This window comes from Dendrobates tinctorius, unplaced genomic scaffold (assembly GCF_039654945.1).
Source record: "Dendrobates tinctorius isolate UK_male_01 unplaced genomic scaffold, ASM3965494v1 ptg000245l, whole genome shotgun sequence".
Lineage (NCBI taxonomy): Eukaryota > Metazoa > Chordata > Amphibia > Anura > Dendrobatidae > Dendrobates > Dendrobates tinctorius.
Window position 1 is genome coordinate 299,083 of NW_027361912.1, and position 15,918 is coordinate 315,000.

Sequence of the window (15,918 nt, forward strand, 5' to 3'; positions counted from 1 at the left end):
GATCAGCGCAGTGAGACGGCCTAGAGAGGAGAACACAAAGAGGAGTCTTGAACAGGTGTTCCTGATCTACCTGGGAGTTTGCCGGACCCCTCCCTCGGAGGACACAGTACCAAGCGGGTCATCTTGTGCACAAGACTTGTGAGTAAAATCCCAGAAACTGCACCTAACTGTGTCCTTGGTGTCATTTACAACTCGCCTGCCATACACTGCATACACCGTCACCGGCTCAACTGCCCTGGGAAACAGCTCTGCCCGTGGAGAGCTCCACCATCTTGGCTGCTTTTACACCGTCCCAGTGGATCTGCATAGCAGTGACGGCTACCCTAGCCGAGTACCACGGGTGGCGTCACGATTCCCCTTTTCCCAATTAATTATCCAACCATCTTTCCCCTCATTTAAACTTCGGTCTTCTTTATTGGACACCCAGGGCCACGGACCGGGTCACCATCACCACCGTGACACTTTCCCCCTTAAAAGAGCCTGAAAAGCCCGGTACCGAGTTCCCCCGGCCCTATGTGATGTTCCAGATAGGTATGGGATATTGTTGCTTTTTTATTTTTAATTTTTTTTTACAGGAGAACGAGGGCTTCACTTGGATTTGGAGTTTAATAAAGATGGCAAACCTGTGTGTTTATTTCATTAAATACTTTATTTTTAATGTGTGTGTTTTTTTTAACCCTTTGATACTATTCAATTAATAATGGAGAGGCGTCTTATTGACGCCTCTCCATTATTAACCGGGCATAATGTCACCTTACAATACAAAGGTGACATCAACCCCTTATTACCCCATATGTCACTGCTACACGGGAGTGGGAAGAGAGAGGATAAGTGCCGGAATAGGTGCGCCTTTTCTGGGGTGGCTGGGGGCAGATTTATTTTTTAACCTGGGGTGGGCAATAACCATGGTCCCTCTCTAGGCTATTAATATCGGCCCTCAGTCACTGGCTGTCCCTCTCTGGCGAAGATAATTGCGCGGGAGCCCACGCCAGTTTTTTCCTTGATTTAATTAATTTAACACCTACAGCTCCAATATTTTACACACACACTAGTAACATTATTAGTGAGGGACATATATAAATCTAATGGACATGCAATGGTTTACTGTATGTAAGCCATGTGTCGTATCCTGTTGGCTTTGCAATTATTTTACAGAAGCCGACAATTGAATTATCAGCTATTCTATCTATATCAAATGTAAAGATATATATGTGTGTCACTGACAGTATAGGTATATATATATATATATATATATATATATATATACACTATGTGTATACATGCATTCTATCTTTTCTATTTTAACCTGTCAGTGTGATTTTACTTTATAGCCGCAGATGAATTGCCGGCTTTTCTAAGGACATCGGTGCGTAAAACTTGCACAGCTCTTGCATGGTGCGAGTGCTGTGCGATCTTTTTTTTTTTTTTATTATCGCACCTATTGACTTCTATTGCAGCATGTGATCCGTTTTCTGATGACAATAGCAGCATGCTGTGATTTTTTTCCAGCCCGATCAGGAACGATCCCAGCTGGAAAAAAAACACAAATGAAGACACCATCATAGATTAACATTGGTACGAATTCAATCCAATATTTTATCGGATTGAATTCATCCGATTTCATCGTAAGTGGGCATGAGCCCTATTACTTAGCCCCACATTTTTGAACATGGTCTAGAAACACATCTCTGTAGACTAGCCTATCACCTCACTTATCTAACTTTTTGTTTTCTTCCATTTTTTTCAGAATCTGGTCACTCATGTTCTTCTGTGTCCTCATCCTCCATGCACCCAGTATCACTTGGTACCTGTAATTAGATTCCTGCTGATAATACAAGTACGTGAAACAACGGTACTAGTGTCAGTGTTTTCCATCCGTGTGTCCTTTTATACCATCAATGCTTTTCCAGTATGGATAAAGAAATAGATAAATTACAAAAGTTATAATGGGTACAAGTGGGATCTGTGAAAAAACAGATGACACACGTACTGGATGTACAGACATGTGAAGCAGGCCTAATACTGTAAATCAACTTTGTCTTGCTCATAACAAGACTGACTGCCAGCACAGTGAGGTGTCAGGTTACAGCTTCCATTATTTTCTTCAGATAAGTGTGGAATAGAGCAAAAAAAAGAGGGAGACACAGAATGATCGTGCTGAGCTTTCTAACAAGTCTCTTACTTCACTTCAGAGCTGGATTCACATCTATACTGCTCAGAACTGCTGTGTTATTTCTTTTATGCTGCTTTTATCTGTGTGCTGAGCTGTGTATGGGAGATGTATCATAGCAGCAAGTTTCCACCAACCAACTCGGAGACAGTGGCTTTAGAGAGGAAATCTGGTTAAAAAGAAATGCAGGCTACCAGTGATACAATGGTCATAAGCAGTGGTATCCCTCATGTACAGACCAATAACAACTTCATTCTGAAAAGTTACTTGAAAGCACAGTTATTGTTTAAGTGGGCCGTTCAACGTGCGCCAGTTAATATGCTATAAGGGTGATCAACACTTAGGGGTTGAAAATCTGATCATTCAAAAGGGCCGTAAGTGGGTCTTTATACAAGCAGTTTTAGGTAGCCTCTCCTATAATTGTTTTTATAGGAGAAGTGAGGAATAGCGCAAATTAAAAAAAAAGAGGGAGACACCGATCAAACCGTGCTGAGCTTTCTAGCAAGTCTCACTCTAGAGCTGGATTCACATTACACTGCTCAGTACTGTTTGTATAATTTCCTTCATGCTGCTTCTAGCTGCGTATAGAAGACATCATAGCAGGACAGAGGCCGTAGAGGGGGAAAACGTGTAAAAAATAATAATAATAATTACTCCGATGACATCACTTCCTGTTTTCAAGTTTAGCATTCACCATCGACATCAATACCAGCCACTATTTAAGGATAGATCTTGTGGACTTGTACACGGAGCTCTGCTCTGACTCCTTATACCATTACCTAGACCTGTGTAATAATACCAGAGCCATAATATTCAGTAACCTTTAATAATTATAATATTAATTATACATCAGAAGCCAGAAATAATGAAAAGAAAAAGCTTTAACACCAAGAGTGGACACAGGAGACGTATGTAGAAGGTAGTAGTCAAGAGTGAGAGAAAAGGGTCAGAGCAGTGAAAAAGCTTATAGTCATTAGGACGAGTAGAGAAGTTTAGGAAGTACGGGAGTGACGGGCGTGAGGCTACGTGTGACGCGGTATGGGATGGAACGAGGAGGTGAATGCTAGGACACACAGATGACCGGGAGAGAGCGTGTACCAAAAAAGTCAGCATATCACAAACCACACGCAGCAGAAGAGAGGGGTCAAAATCTGCCATTTTTGGGGGAGATAGGTGTCAGGTCATCCTGAAGAAGAACACGGGAATGCGGTAAACTGAAAGCACTCGCCCATATTACACACACAGCGCTGGCAGCATATAATACCGGGGTAGTAGCACCTCCGCCTCCCTACTCACTAATTCAATTGTAATTATAGGTTTGGGGTTTACTGTGGGGGTGAATGCTGAAATATGTGCAAAAAAAAGACCCTAGAAGCTATGTGCAATCTGATATGTCCATAAATGTGAATGTCGCCTAATACAGAAGGGTTATCAGTATAGGTTCCGCTATCCGATGTGTAAGAACTTGTCTACTTTGGGTTGTGTTGTGGGTCCGTCATCTGCCGGAGATTATTCTACTTGAGGTCCTTCATACAGACTAATGGAATAGATCTGCATTGCATCATTAAGGGGTGTCTAATGTATATCTTCATTTTGGTCCTACAGGAGTCTGAGGTGTCCTAAGTAATGGGGAGTTGGGGGGGGTTCTCGATTGACATGGGATGATTGACATGTTTAGATGGGTTCTCTGGCCCCGTGAGGTCACTCCGATCAGACATGCTGGTCGCACTCTGTAGAGTCCATCTCCTCGGGTCACCCCATGTATCCCGCTCTTCCCTAGTGGTGACGGCGCAGTTGTTGCCCCTAGAAGAGGAGCAGTTTCCGCTTGAGCTCATTTCTTCTCCACAATGGCATCCTTACAAACTCATCCAATGTCATGGAGAAGAGCCGCTGAAAGTCCTCAGGGGAGAGGTATCTCTGTAGAGAAGAACAAATGAAAAAATTGTATTAGCGTCCTATGGAATAGGTGACATTGTAGTATCCGCGGCATAATTACCGATCGGCCATAAGAAAAAAAAAAAACACCGGCCTAATCCCTCTTGCCACCAAAACAACTCTTGACCCTTCAAGATATGGGGCGTGAGTCATCATTTTGTGATTTAAGTCACAATTCTGGAATTTGCTGATGGTTTTTCTGATCCAAATTGATTGAGGCTCACGAATGTGTCACAAAAATAAAAAAAAGCATTTTTAAAGTTAACTGTTTTTTTTTGTGTGTGACTTTTTTTTTTAGCCATAAAACTCACAAACTCTATAAAATGTCATCGAAATTCACCAAACTGAAAATTTCTCCAGAAACCTTACTGCAAGGAGGGGAGGAAATGGGAGTGAGATGAGTCCCGGGACATTTGGTAAAAGTTGCATTTCATGAATCTGTCTAAAACATCCTGATAAGGAAAGTTGTTGAGGAAACGAAAAACTTAAAAAAAAGTAAGTGTTGCAAAACAAAAAAGTATAGTAATAAAAGTTACTTTGTCCTTAAGAGCCACAGCACACAATACATCATATTGGAACATATAGGATCAGACACAACACTTCTTGTTCCTCACTTCCTTATCACAACGCATCTTCAGCCCTACCATTCGTTCCTCCTGGACTATCCATTTGCCCACTGGCTCCGTCAGCCCCTTGGATTTCAGGTCCAGCTCCACAGTGCAACCTGGATCCGTTACCTTCCATCTTCTCATGTGTGTCAGAGGATCCAGTGCGCCCTTTAGCCCCCTATGCTGGGCCTTGAGCTCCTGGTGTTACTTAAATGTCCATATGGGATTCTAGTATGGCCTCCCACTTCCTCAAACGATAGGTACATGCTGGCTGTAGCAGCCCACTATACTTGAACTTTACATGGTTACTGTACTTCCCTATCAGACAGCCATCATTAAGTGAGTGCCTTTTCTAACTTGACTAACCTACTCCCACTGTGGGCTAGTCCCAAACATTAACAGTCCTATTCTATACCTTCAGCTAACTACAGTTACTAGACTATAACAGTATATACTAATCTTATTGTCCTTATCTTTTGTCCTATCCTTATACTTTGCACTATCAACATGTTTTATACTGATGCCAGATACTATGCAAATTATACTTCACATTACTTATATTACCCCATATCACAGACTAGTTACAATGTACACTATATACAGATGATTCTCACAAAATTAGAATATCATCAAAAAGTTTATTTCAGTTCAATACAAAAAGTGAAACTCATTATATAGAGTCATTACACACAGAGTGATCTATTTAACGTGTTTATTTCTGTTAATGTTGATGATTATGGCTTACAGCCAATGAAAAGCCAGAAGTCATTATCTCAGGAAATTACAATACTTTATAACACCAGCTGGAAAAATGATTTTAAAATCTGAAATGTTGGCCTACTGAAATGTATGTTCAGTAAATGCCCTCAATACTTGGTCAGGGCTCCTTTTGCATCAATTAATGCATCAATGCGGCATGGCATGGAGGCGATCAGCCTGTGGCACTGCTGAGCTGTTATGGAAGCCCAGGTTGCTTTGATAGCAGCCTTCAGCTCGTCTGCATTGTTGGGTCTGGTGTCTCTCATCTTCCTCTTGACAATGCTCCATAGATTCTCTATGGGGTTAAGGTCAGGCGAGTTTGCTGCCAATCAAGCACAGTTATACTGTTGTTTGTACCCCAGGTATTGGTACTTTTGGCAGTGTGGACAGGCGCCAAGTCCTGCTGGAGAAAGATATTTCCATCTCCAAAAAGCTTGTCGGCAGAGGGAAGCATGAAGTGCTCTAAAATATCCTGGTAGACGGCTGCGCTGACTTTGGTCTTGATAAAGCACAGTGGACCTACACCAGCAGATGACATGGCTCCCCAAACCATCACTGACTGTGGAAACTTCACCTCCAGCAGCTTGGATTGTGGCCTCTCCACTCTTCCTCCAGACTCTGGGACCTTGATTTCCAAATAAAATGCAAAATTTACTTTCATCTGAAAACAACACCTTGGACCACTGAGCAACAGTCCAGTTATTTTTGGCCCAGGTAAGACGCTTCTGGCATTGCCTATTGGTCATGAGTGGCTGACACAAGGAATGTGACACTTGCAGCCCATGTCCTGGATACGTCTGTGTGTGGTGGCTCTTGAAGCAATGACTCCAGCAGCAGTCCACTCCTTGTGAATCTCCCCCAAATTTTTGAATGGCCTTTTCTTAACGATCCTTTCAAGACAGCGGTTATCCCGGTTGCTTGTGCACCTTTTTCTACCACACTTTTTCCTTCTACTCAACCTCCATTAATATGCTTGGATACAGCACTCTGTGAACAGACAGCTTCTTCAGCAATGACCTTTTGTGGCTTACCCTCCATGAGGAGTGTGTCAGTGACTGCCTTCTGGACATCTGTCAGGTCAGCAGTCTTCCCCATGATTGTGGAGCTACTGAAACAGACTTTTTAAACTCTTAGGAAGCCTTTACAGGTGTTTTTGTTAATTATTCTAATTTACTGAGATAATGACTTTTGGGTTTTCATTGGCTGTAAGCCATAATCATCAACATTATCAGAAATAAACACATGAAATAGATCACTCTGTGTGTAATGACTCTATATAATATAGGAGTTTCGCTTATTGTACTGAAGAGCTGAAATTAATTACCTTTTTGAGGATATTCTAATTTTTGTGAGAAGCACCTGTATATAAAACAGGTAGGAACACAGCAGCACAGTCCACCACTCTTATAATTGATCGCACTGAGATTTGGGGGATCGGAGACACGTCATCACAGGCTCTTGCCCATTTTTCCTGCTTCCACCACATCAAATTAAAGAGCTGACTAGTCACTTGCCGCCTAAGCTATCCTACTCTTATAGGTGCCATTATTTTAAGGTTATGTCTGATTGATGTGTGGTATTACATATACTCCGGAAGAACAAATCTCATTTTCTGCTTACCTCTAGCTGAGTCTTATCCACCCCAGGAGGTAGTTTCTGGCGCCCCCTATTTGTTACTATTAACATTTCATAAGGAAATATCTGAGAAAAAAAAATTGAAAAAAATAAAATGTTAGGCAGAAATAAATTACTCTTAGGCCAAGTTCAGACGTCGCAGATTTGTCGAGGATTTGCGGTGTGAATTCTGTGAACGATACAAATAAATGTTTGTTTTGTTTTTTTCAAAATCACAGTCACACATTGCAGGAAAAAAGCACGGCAAAAATGCTGAAAAAAAAAACCGCTGTGAATTTTAGGAACCCTAGCTTAAAAAAATCCAAAAAAACCCCACAAGCGCTGTATGAATGAGATTTTAGACATCTCCTTTAATTTTGCTGCTACTGTAAACGTAGTGCGTGAAAAAGCGCACAGAAAAATGCTACGTGTGAATCAGCCCTAGGAAGAGCTGTTGGTGAAAAGTAGCAAGTGGTCTTATATTTAGTAAGAGGGATATAGAAAGGACATCCCACCTCAAACTTGTTTTTTTTTTTCTGAAGCGACTTTTGAGTATTTTTTTATCGTTTCCGACGCGTTTTTCCTATGGTTTTGGTTGCGGTTTTTTTTTTCTGGGTTTTCCCATGTTTTTTTATGATGTTGTTTTTTTTCTTGATTGAATAATGAAGAAACTGCTAGATTTTTTTTTTTTAACGCCAAACTGATGGCAAAACACCCAAAAACAACATCCGGTTGTCTTCCGGGCATCTTTTGAGTTTTCCCATTAACATGTATTACAAAATTGAGCGTGTTCTCTGCAGAAGACACTGGAGGAATGGACATGTCTCCTTTTAACTGCTTGTCATTTTTAGAAAGCTGGAGTGGTTAAAAGACGCTTATGTTCATTCTTTTGAAAGGTTTTGATAGCTTTCACTGGTGGTTTCCGACGTGTGCACATAGCCACCGTTAAGGCAAAGGTTGTGATCACACAGAGGCGTTGGCCAGGGTTTTGGTGCTGATTATATGCCAAAATTCTGACTTCCCTTTCATTTTAATGTCAAAACAAACAGAGTATGTTCACATGGATTTTTTTTTATGTGGATTCTGAATCATCCTAATTAGTCTTCATTACATACCTTCTGCTCCAGCATGCTGGGGAGAGAGTTCCCCCGATCCATCCTGTTCCTCTGCCCTTCACCGTTCTGCAGGACAGAAGACATTCCTGGAAATACTGGGTCCTGACCATGCGAATCCATCTTCCCCATCCCTGCCCTATGAATGCTTACCTGAAACCCTGAAAAACAAAGAAGTAATTATTTAGCCCAAAATATTCATTATTATTAAGACATATTACTAATAATCCAGGGTGTGACCTAAGTAAGACTCATCCCCTGCTGTAGTCTCTAACATGTAAAGGGAAAGCCAAGGAGTCTGCTAGCTCCAAAATCCAAACTGAGCACCTTGTAGGGCACCTTGTGCTAAGGGGGGGCCATGCTTTAGTTATAAATTTGCTCATTTTTAGAGAAAACATTTTTTTATGTTCACATGCAAATGCTAAGCAGGGGAGGGACTTCACAAAAGCCATGTGCTTGGCAATAATGTAGACCCCAGAGACCTGGTAAAAACGAATTATCACCTAACCACGGGATTAATGATATGTTGATCAGTGGAGGCCCAGTCTCTGGGCCCACACCGATCGGCGGGAGCAGGGCACTTTTATTTTAGAATAGCGGGGCAGTGCTCACGATTGACTGCCGCTCCATTCAATCCCTATGGTGGTACGAAAGCTGCCTTTTTGCCAGAATCCCCCTAGAGAATGAATGGATTGAAGTTGTGCATCCAAGCTGACGCGCCATTTTGTAACAGGTAAAAGTGTGCTATAAAGGAAAAAAAAATCCACATTCTGTCGAACGGTGCGTGTCCCAGCTTTCAGACCTCAATCAATCAGTACCGCACAGCCCCTTTAATGGTGGTAAGGTACGAGCCTATGAATGGTGGTCCCTGGAGATTTAGGAATATACAGATTGTAAAGCATTTCCTCCTAACCTGTGCTCTCCCTCTGCCGGTCCGGGTGATGAAATTCTGCAGACTGCAGCTAAAGACGGAGAACATCACGGTTATTACATAGCGCAGCAATTGGTATAGGAGCAGATTGAGCAAACGGTGCCGTAATCACCTACCCTCGATAAGCTGCTTCTTCCATATCCAGAATGAATGGCTGTGGAGAAAGACCAATGATATGTCAGAAACAACACAGTACATTCTGGTCCTTCAGCTTTATTTATTGGTGGTGGAATCGTGAAGAAAAGGACTAGTTAGCTTCAAGAATGGCAGTCACCAAATAACCTTGGTCTCTGAGAGTACCGAAGGTCCAGTGTACCAGGACACCAGTATAAATGGAGCGTAGTAGGTGGGAACCATGTTAGGATGCCCATACTGATTCACGGGACCATACGACTGTTATGTATGAGAGTGTCCAGACTCTCCCCTGATGGCAGATGATGAAGGGTCCTTCACTCTCACGGTGACCGGCAGCAGCACACTCCCATGGACACGTCTTCACTTGGGTCAAGAATGCATGTGTATGGGGAATCGGGAAGGGTAGCTGTTGGCTGAACAAGCAGAAAGGAGCTGAAAAGAGAAGCCCCCCCCATTGCCAGGTGTGAGCTATTGTCTTGGTAAAGGGGGCTAAGTTCTCCGATGTGCATTGTTTTTGAGAAGCAATGATTTAGGAACCATACTTATACTGGCTTGGAAGTTTTGTATTAAATATTTGGTGCCCACTTTTCTTGGTGATCTCACTCTTGGGCTACTATTGTGATAGACGTACATTTTAAAATGTACACCAGCTAAAGCCACTGATTTCAGTCTATGGGGACCCCTGACTGTCCCCGCCACTGGCAGCAGATGTGGGACGGAGAAGATAAGGACGGTGCAATTGGATTTTAACATGGCAGATAAACTACATCTAAAGGTGTCTGACAGAGGCTTACTCCCCTCTGTCTACACAGTACACATGCACACTCGCCCGAGCAGATAGTGCATGTGTCAGAGACTCAGGAGAAGTCAATGTTGGCCAAACTGGCAGCTAGAAATCTTTAGGAATTGCAGGACCAAGTTGTAATGAAAACAGTCTGAGGGCTCGTGTACACGACTGATTATATCAGACGAATGCTACTGTATCCATGATATTCTATAGGGCTTTGCACATGTCCATGTTATTTTTTTTTTCCTCTGACTGAGTGGTCTGAGGAAGAGATCGGAGGCATGTCCTATCTGAAATGAGTGTCAAAATCGGCAATGCAAGTCTACGGGTCCGTGAAAAACATTGGCCCGCACTCGGATGATACCCAATTGTGGTCAGAATTTTTTCTCTCCAATTCGAAGAAAAACCAATGCCACTCTGATCAAACTCTGATCAGAATAGCTGGACTGTTTTTCTTGTCTGCACCTACCCTGATACTTACGTGTGTAGATTGGAGTCCGGTCCGGCAGAGAACGAGTTTTTCTTCGCGGGGTCCCTCCCTTCTGCATTTCTTCTTTTAGGATGAGTCTTCCTAGATTAGACTGGATCTATACGGTGAAAGGTAATCGGTGTGAATGTGATCCTTGGTGATTTATACATTTGTTTTTTTTATAAAATACCGTCCTTTACCTTAGTCAGCTCCACTACGTGCCGTTCTTTCAGTTCTCTCACCTCTTCACTTTCCTCGCCCTCCTCATCTCCTTTGGATTCCCTGCGGTGTCGTCTCTCTGACTCTAAGGAAAAAATAGGTGGTGTTAGGCGGCATGTCCTCGTCTTGGGGCTTGCAGCTCATGCAGAATGGCTGATCTCGCTCACCTACAACGGCCAAGGAAGGAGGACATGGCCAGTAATCGGTTTCGATCTTCGCTGGCTGATTTGGGTCTGGAGGTTTCGCAGCTGGGAATTTAGAGGACTCTACTATGGGGTCATCGGATAGTCTGTGGGAGAGCACCGATTCTAAAAGAAGAGTATTAAAATCAAGACTGAGATAAGAAGTAAATGTCAGATGGTACCAGCATGGTCAGCCGGGTCTTCTCACCTCTTTGCCTGTAGATTGGTGGCTTCTTGTAGAGATTTGGCTCAGCCTGAGAAATCTCTGAAGAAACAAAGCAAAGAGTGAGTGGCGCATGAGAAAACGTGGTAAGTGAAATCCACGGTACCACAAAACCTCAATGTTACCTGGGCAGTGGAAATGTTGCAGTCCTCCTCTTGGAGAATTGGTTCCTCCACGGGTACCTGGTGGCGTTGAGCCACTTACTATAGACTTGTTGTCTGCCCAGAGTGCAGTGACCTGTGGAAAAAGAAACCGTAAGTAAGACCACTATAAAGTGCCCATAAATGCTTGTTTGGCCGAAAATTATTCCACCGCACCCTCCATGCCCTGCCCCCACACACATGCACATTCAGTTTGCCGGGGGTTCATTGAGAGGGGAGTAATCCGCTGTCAGATACCTATGCTGGTGATTTATCTTCCATGGGATCAAAAAATGATTGGGCATTGAAATTCAATATGCCCAATCCTTCTTTCTTCTAAACTCATTTGTAGAGGGATGTAAACATAAGCTAGTCGGCCAGCCCCCATGGAAATCAGCGTGACCGCCTAATTTTGCTCCAGTGTATAAGGTGGGCGTAACCTAATACCACTAAAACATCATACATGTACGCCATTGTAAATGTATGGTACGGGTTTATAGCTCCTGAATTCTGGAGAACACAGAAGCCAATTATTATTGCTTATGTGAAAAAAATGTTAGCTAAAAAGGAGAAAATGTAAAATAAAATACAGAAAAAAATCAAAAACTAAACCACCCACCCCAACATACAGACTGGCATTTCTCAACTACAGCATGCGGCCGACAGCCGTGCCCGCCTGTGTCCACCAATGAGTGCATGAGTTTGCGGTAACACTGAGGGGCTAACTGCACACTTGTGCATTCATTCTTCCCTGCAGGTGGGCCGTAGTGCAATGTGTGAACGTAGCCAAATCACTTAATCTGAGACTTTACATATCATACTATGTTCAAAAAATAAAGAGAACTCTAAAATCCCACATCCTAGATATCTCTGAATGAAATATTCCAGGTGCAAATCTTTATTCATTACATAGTGGAATGTGCTGAGAACAATAAAAAATATAAATGATCAATGTAAATCAAAATGAATATCCCATGGAGGTCTGGATTTGGAATGATACTCAAAATCAAAGTGGAAAATCAAATTACATGCTGATCCAACTTCAGTGGAAATGCCTCAAGACAAGGAAATGATGCTCAGTAGTGGGTGGCCTCCATGTGCCCGTATGACCTCTCTACAATGCCTGGGCATGGTCCTGATGAGGTGGCCAATGTTCTCCTGAGGGATCTCCCCCCAGACCTGGATAAAGCATCCGCCAACTCCTGGACAGTCTGTAGTGCAACGTGGCATAGGTGGATGGAATGACACAGATGTGCCAGATGTGCTTGGTTGGATTCAGGTCTTGGGAACGGGCAGGCCAGTCCATAGCATCAATGCCTTCATCTTGCAGGAACTGCTCACACACTTCAGCCACAGGAGATCTGGCATTGTCCTGCATTAGAAGGAACCCAAGGTCCACTGCACTTGCATATGGTCTCACAAGGGGTCTGAGGATCTCATCTCGGTACCTAATGGCAGTCAGGCTACCTCTGGCTAGAACATGGAGGGCTGTGCGGCCCTCCAAAGAAATACCTAACAACACCATTACTGACCCACTGACAAACCAGTCATGCTGAAGGATGTTGCAGGCAGCAGATCGCTCTCCACGGCATCTCCAGACTCTGTCACATCTGCTCAGTGTAAACCTGCTCTCATCCGTGAGAAACACAATTTTGAATCTGCGACCATAACACCCATCCTCAAAAAATCAAACCTTGACCCAACTGCTATGCCCAGCTATCGCCCCATATCACTGCTCCCGTTTGCTTCCAAACTCCAGGAACAGCATGTCCATGCTCAACTTTCCTCCCACCTCTCATCTAACTCCCTCCTTGACATCCTCCAATCTGGCTTCCACCCCCACCACTCCACTGAAACTGCCCTGGCCAAAATTACTAATGACTTACTCACAGCCAAAGCTAACAGACAGTTCTCCATCCTCCTCCTTCTCGACCTGTCCTCTGCCTTTGACACAGTTGACCACTGCCTACTGCTACAGATTCTTTCTTCCCTTGGCATAAAAGATCTCGCCCTGTCCTGGATTTCCTCATACCTTTCTGACCGCACATTCAGCGTTTCCCACTCCCACACTACCTCCTCATCCCGCCCCCTCTCTGTTGGAGTCCCCTAAGGCTCTGTCCTGGGGCCCCTACTTTTTTCCATCTATACTCTTGGTCTAGGACAACTCATAAAGTCCCATGGCTTCCAGTGCCACCTGTATGCAGATGACACTCAGATCTACCTCTCTGGCCAAGATGTCACCTCTCTGCTGTCCAGAATCACGGAGTGTCTATCAGCCATATCCTCCTTTTTCACCTCTCGCTTCCTAAAACTCAACGTAGACAAAACTGAACTCATTATCTTTCCTCCATCTCACGTATCTTCCCTACCCGATCTATCTATTATGGTAAATGGTATCATGCTCTCTCCCGCACCTGAAATCCGCTGCCTTGGAGTAACTCTCGACTCTGCCCTGTCCTTCAAACCACACGTCCAATCTCTTGCCACCTCCTGTCGCCTCCAACTCAAAAATATTTCCAGAATACGTCCCTTCCTCAGTCCTCAATCTACAAAAACTCTTGTACATGCCCTTATCATCTCCTGCCTTGACTACTGCAACACTCTCCTCTGTGGCCTCCCTGCTAACTCTCTTGCACCACTCCAGTCTGTCCTCAATTCTGCTGCCCGACTAATCCACCTCTCTCCTCGCTACTCCCCTGTCTCTCCCCTCTGCAAATACCTCCATGTGTCGTGGCTGGGTCTTCCAGCAAGATAATTACACAAAACAGTCAGACAAGGCAACAAAGGAGTGGCTCAAAAAGACGCACATTAAGGTCATGGAGTGGCCTAGCCCGTCTCCAGACCTTAATCCCATAGAAAACTTATGGAGGGAGATGAAGCTCCGAGTTGCCAAGCGGCAGTCTCAAAATCTTTATGATTTAGAGATGATCTGCAAAGAGGAGTGGACCAAAATTCCTCCTGACTTGTGCACAAACCTCATCATCATCTACAAAATCGTCTGACTGCTGTGCTTGCCAACAAGGGTTTTGCCACCAAGTATTAAGTCTTATTTGCTAGAGGGATCAAATACTTATTTCCCACTGCAAAATGCAAATAAATGTATATAATTTATACAATGTGATTTTTTGGATTTTAGTTTTGATATTCTATCTCTCAATGTTAAAATTAACCTACCCTTAAAATCATAGGCTGTTCATGTCTTTGTCAGCAGACAAACTTACAAAATCAGCACGGGATCAAATACTGTACTTAATTCCCCCTACTGTATACATTACTCCAAATAAATGTTAAAAAATGTATAAAAAGCTAATACATACGGCCGTATATGTAATAAAAATACAGCAAAAAAATAATTATTTTGGTAGACAAAGAATTTTTAAAAAAAGTTAGGACCATGATATCATCAAGTGAGCAAAATCACAAAAATGTGTATGGTACTTTAAAACCAAAAGTCTAGTTAAAGGGGTCGAAAAAAAAAAAACTCACCTGCTCACGCCCCCTACCATAACCCTACAAATGTTTAGCTGTTTACCTCGGGTGATGGAGGTGGAGATATTGACTTGGGTGACAGCGATCGCTGCAAAACAAACAAGTGTACGCTGTGAATCTTTTTTGCACCATTGAACATCATCTTGACCATGAACTATAGGAGGTGTTAAAAAGTGTCCTATCATATCAGATGAGTCATCAATTTTAGATCGGTGGGGCTCCGACACCCAGAACCTCAACTGATCAGCTGTGTGTAGCTAATATGGACATGCACAGCCCTGTACACCCTGTGTTTCGCTGTATTTGCTTCATCTGGGGCTTCCATCTGAAAAATGTATTCAGACATCCCCCTGACTTAGAGACTACTACATTCTTGTGCTCATCTGAAACGGTAACAGGAAGGAGCACAAACAGAGGCCAATGTATTATACTTTGGGTCTGCTTGTGTTATAGCTCAATAACTCTGTCCGGGGCACATCTGAATATGGTATTTCAGCCACTGCCACAAAAGCCTTAAACGGAAGCATGAATGCACTGCGGAATGTAGTGTGAACAGGCCCTAATGGCCAGTTTAGGATCCTGTAGCTCAGCTGCCATTCACTTCAAAAGAAGCTGAGCTACAGTACTCGAAAACGGCCACCATGCAGCGTATTGAACTGTGCTGTTATGGCTCTCTACACTATGTATACTGTGTATGGCTGCCGAGACAGCAGCAAACATCATTTGGTGGGATTGCCAAGTACCGGAGCCCCCACTGATTTGATATGGATGACCTAGGGGTGGGACAAGCCCTTTAAGTGTGAAATATGCATCAAGGAAAACCTACCCCTCCAACAGGTTCCCCAACTCAACTAGTTTTGTAATCTGCAGAATATCATATTTAGAAGGGACACTACACCTATTCATTATTGCTAAAAGTATACAGGAGAGAGGGGGCAGGTCTTAAACAAATGGGTAGAGCCAGATTGAGGACCGTGAGAAGGAGTAGGGAAAATGTCTGGTCTCCTGGGACACATATTGAATAATTGCTCATATATTCCTCAGCTTTGATTGCGATATGAGACAAAATAGGATCCATGGTAAAAAGGGTATTAAAAGGTTCTCCAGTATTAGAAAAAAATGTGTCGATATAAATCATTTTCAAA

At 43.2% G+C, this 15,918-nt stretch overlaps 1 protein-coding gene across 1 annotated transcript in view; it reads right to left on the reverse strand.

The window, feature by feature from the left end:
- Nucleotides 1-2,977: 2,977 nt before the first annotated feature.
- Nucleotides 2,978-15,918, reverse strand: part of DMTN (dematin actin binding protein) — a 38,453-nt gene continuing 25,512 nt past the window's right edge. The window contains exons 6-16 of the mRNA XM_073557113.1: nucleotides 14,817-14,861; nucleotides 11,270-11,381; nucleotides 11,130-11,186; nucleotides 10,907-11,047; nucleotides 10,721-10,824; nucleotides 10,533-10,638; nucleotides 9,246-9,283; nucleotides 9,112-9,160; nucleotides 8,202-8,359; nucleotides 7,093-7,173; nucleotides 2,978-4,087 (exon numbers count right to left, since the gene is read on the reverse strand). Of these exons, the coding sequence (XP_073413214.1) occupies nucleotides 3,974-4,087; nucleotides 7,093-7,173; nucleotides 8,202-8,359; nucleotides 9,112-9,160; nucleotides 9,246-9,283; nucleotides 10,533-10,638; nucleotides 10,721-10,824; nucleotides 10,907-11,047; nucleotides 11,130-11,186; nucleotides 11,270-11,381; nucleotides 14,817-14,861 (1,005 nt within the window). The 3' untranslated portion in view covers nucleotides 2,978-3,973. The remainder of the gene's footprint in view (nucleotides 4,088-7,092; nucleotides 7,174-8,201; nucleotides 8,360-9,111; nucleotides 9,161-9,245; nucleotides 9,284-10,532; nucleotides 10,639-10,720; nucleotides 10,825-10,906; nucleotides 11,048-11,129; nucleotides 11,187-11,269; nucleotides 11,382-14,816; nucleotides 14,862-15,918) is intronic.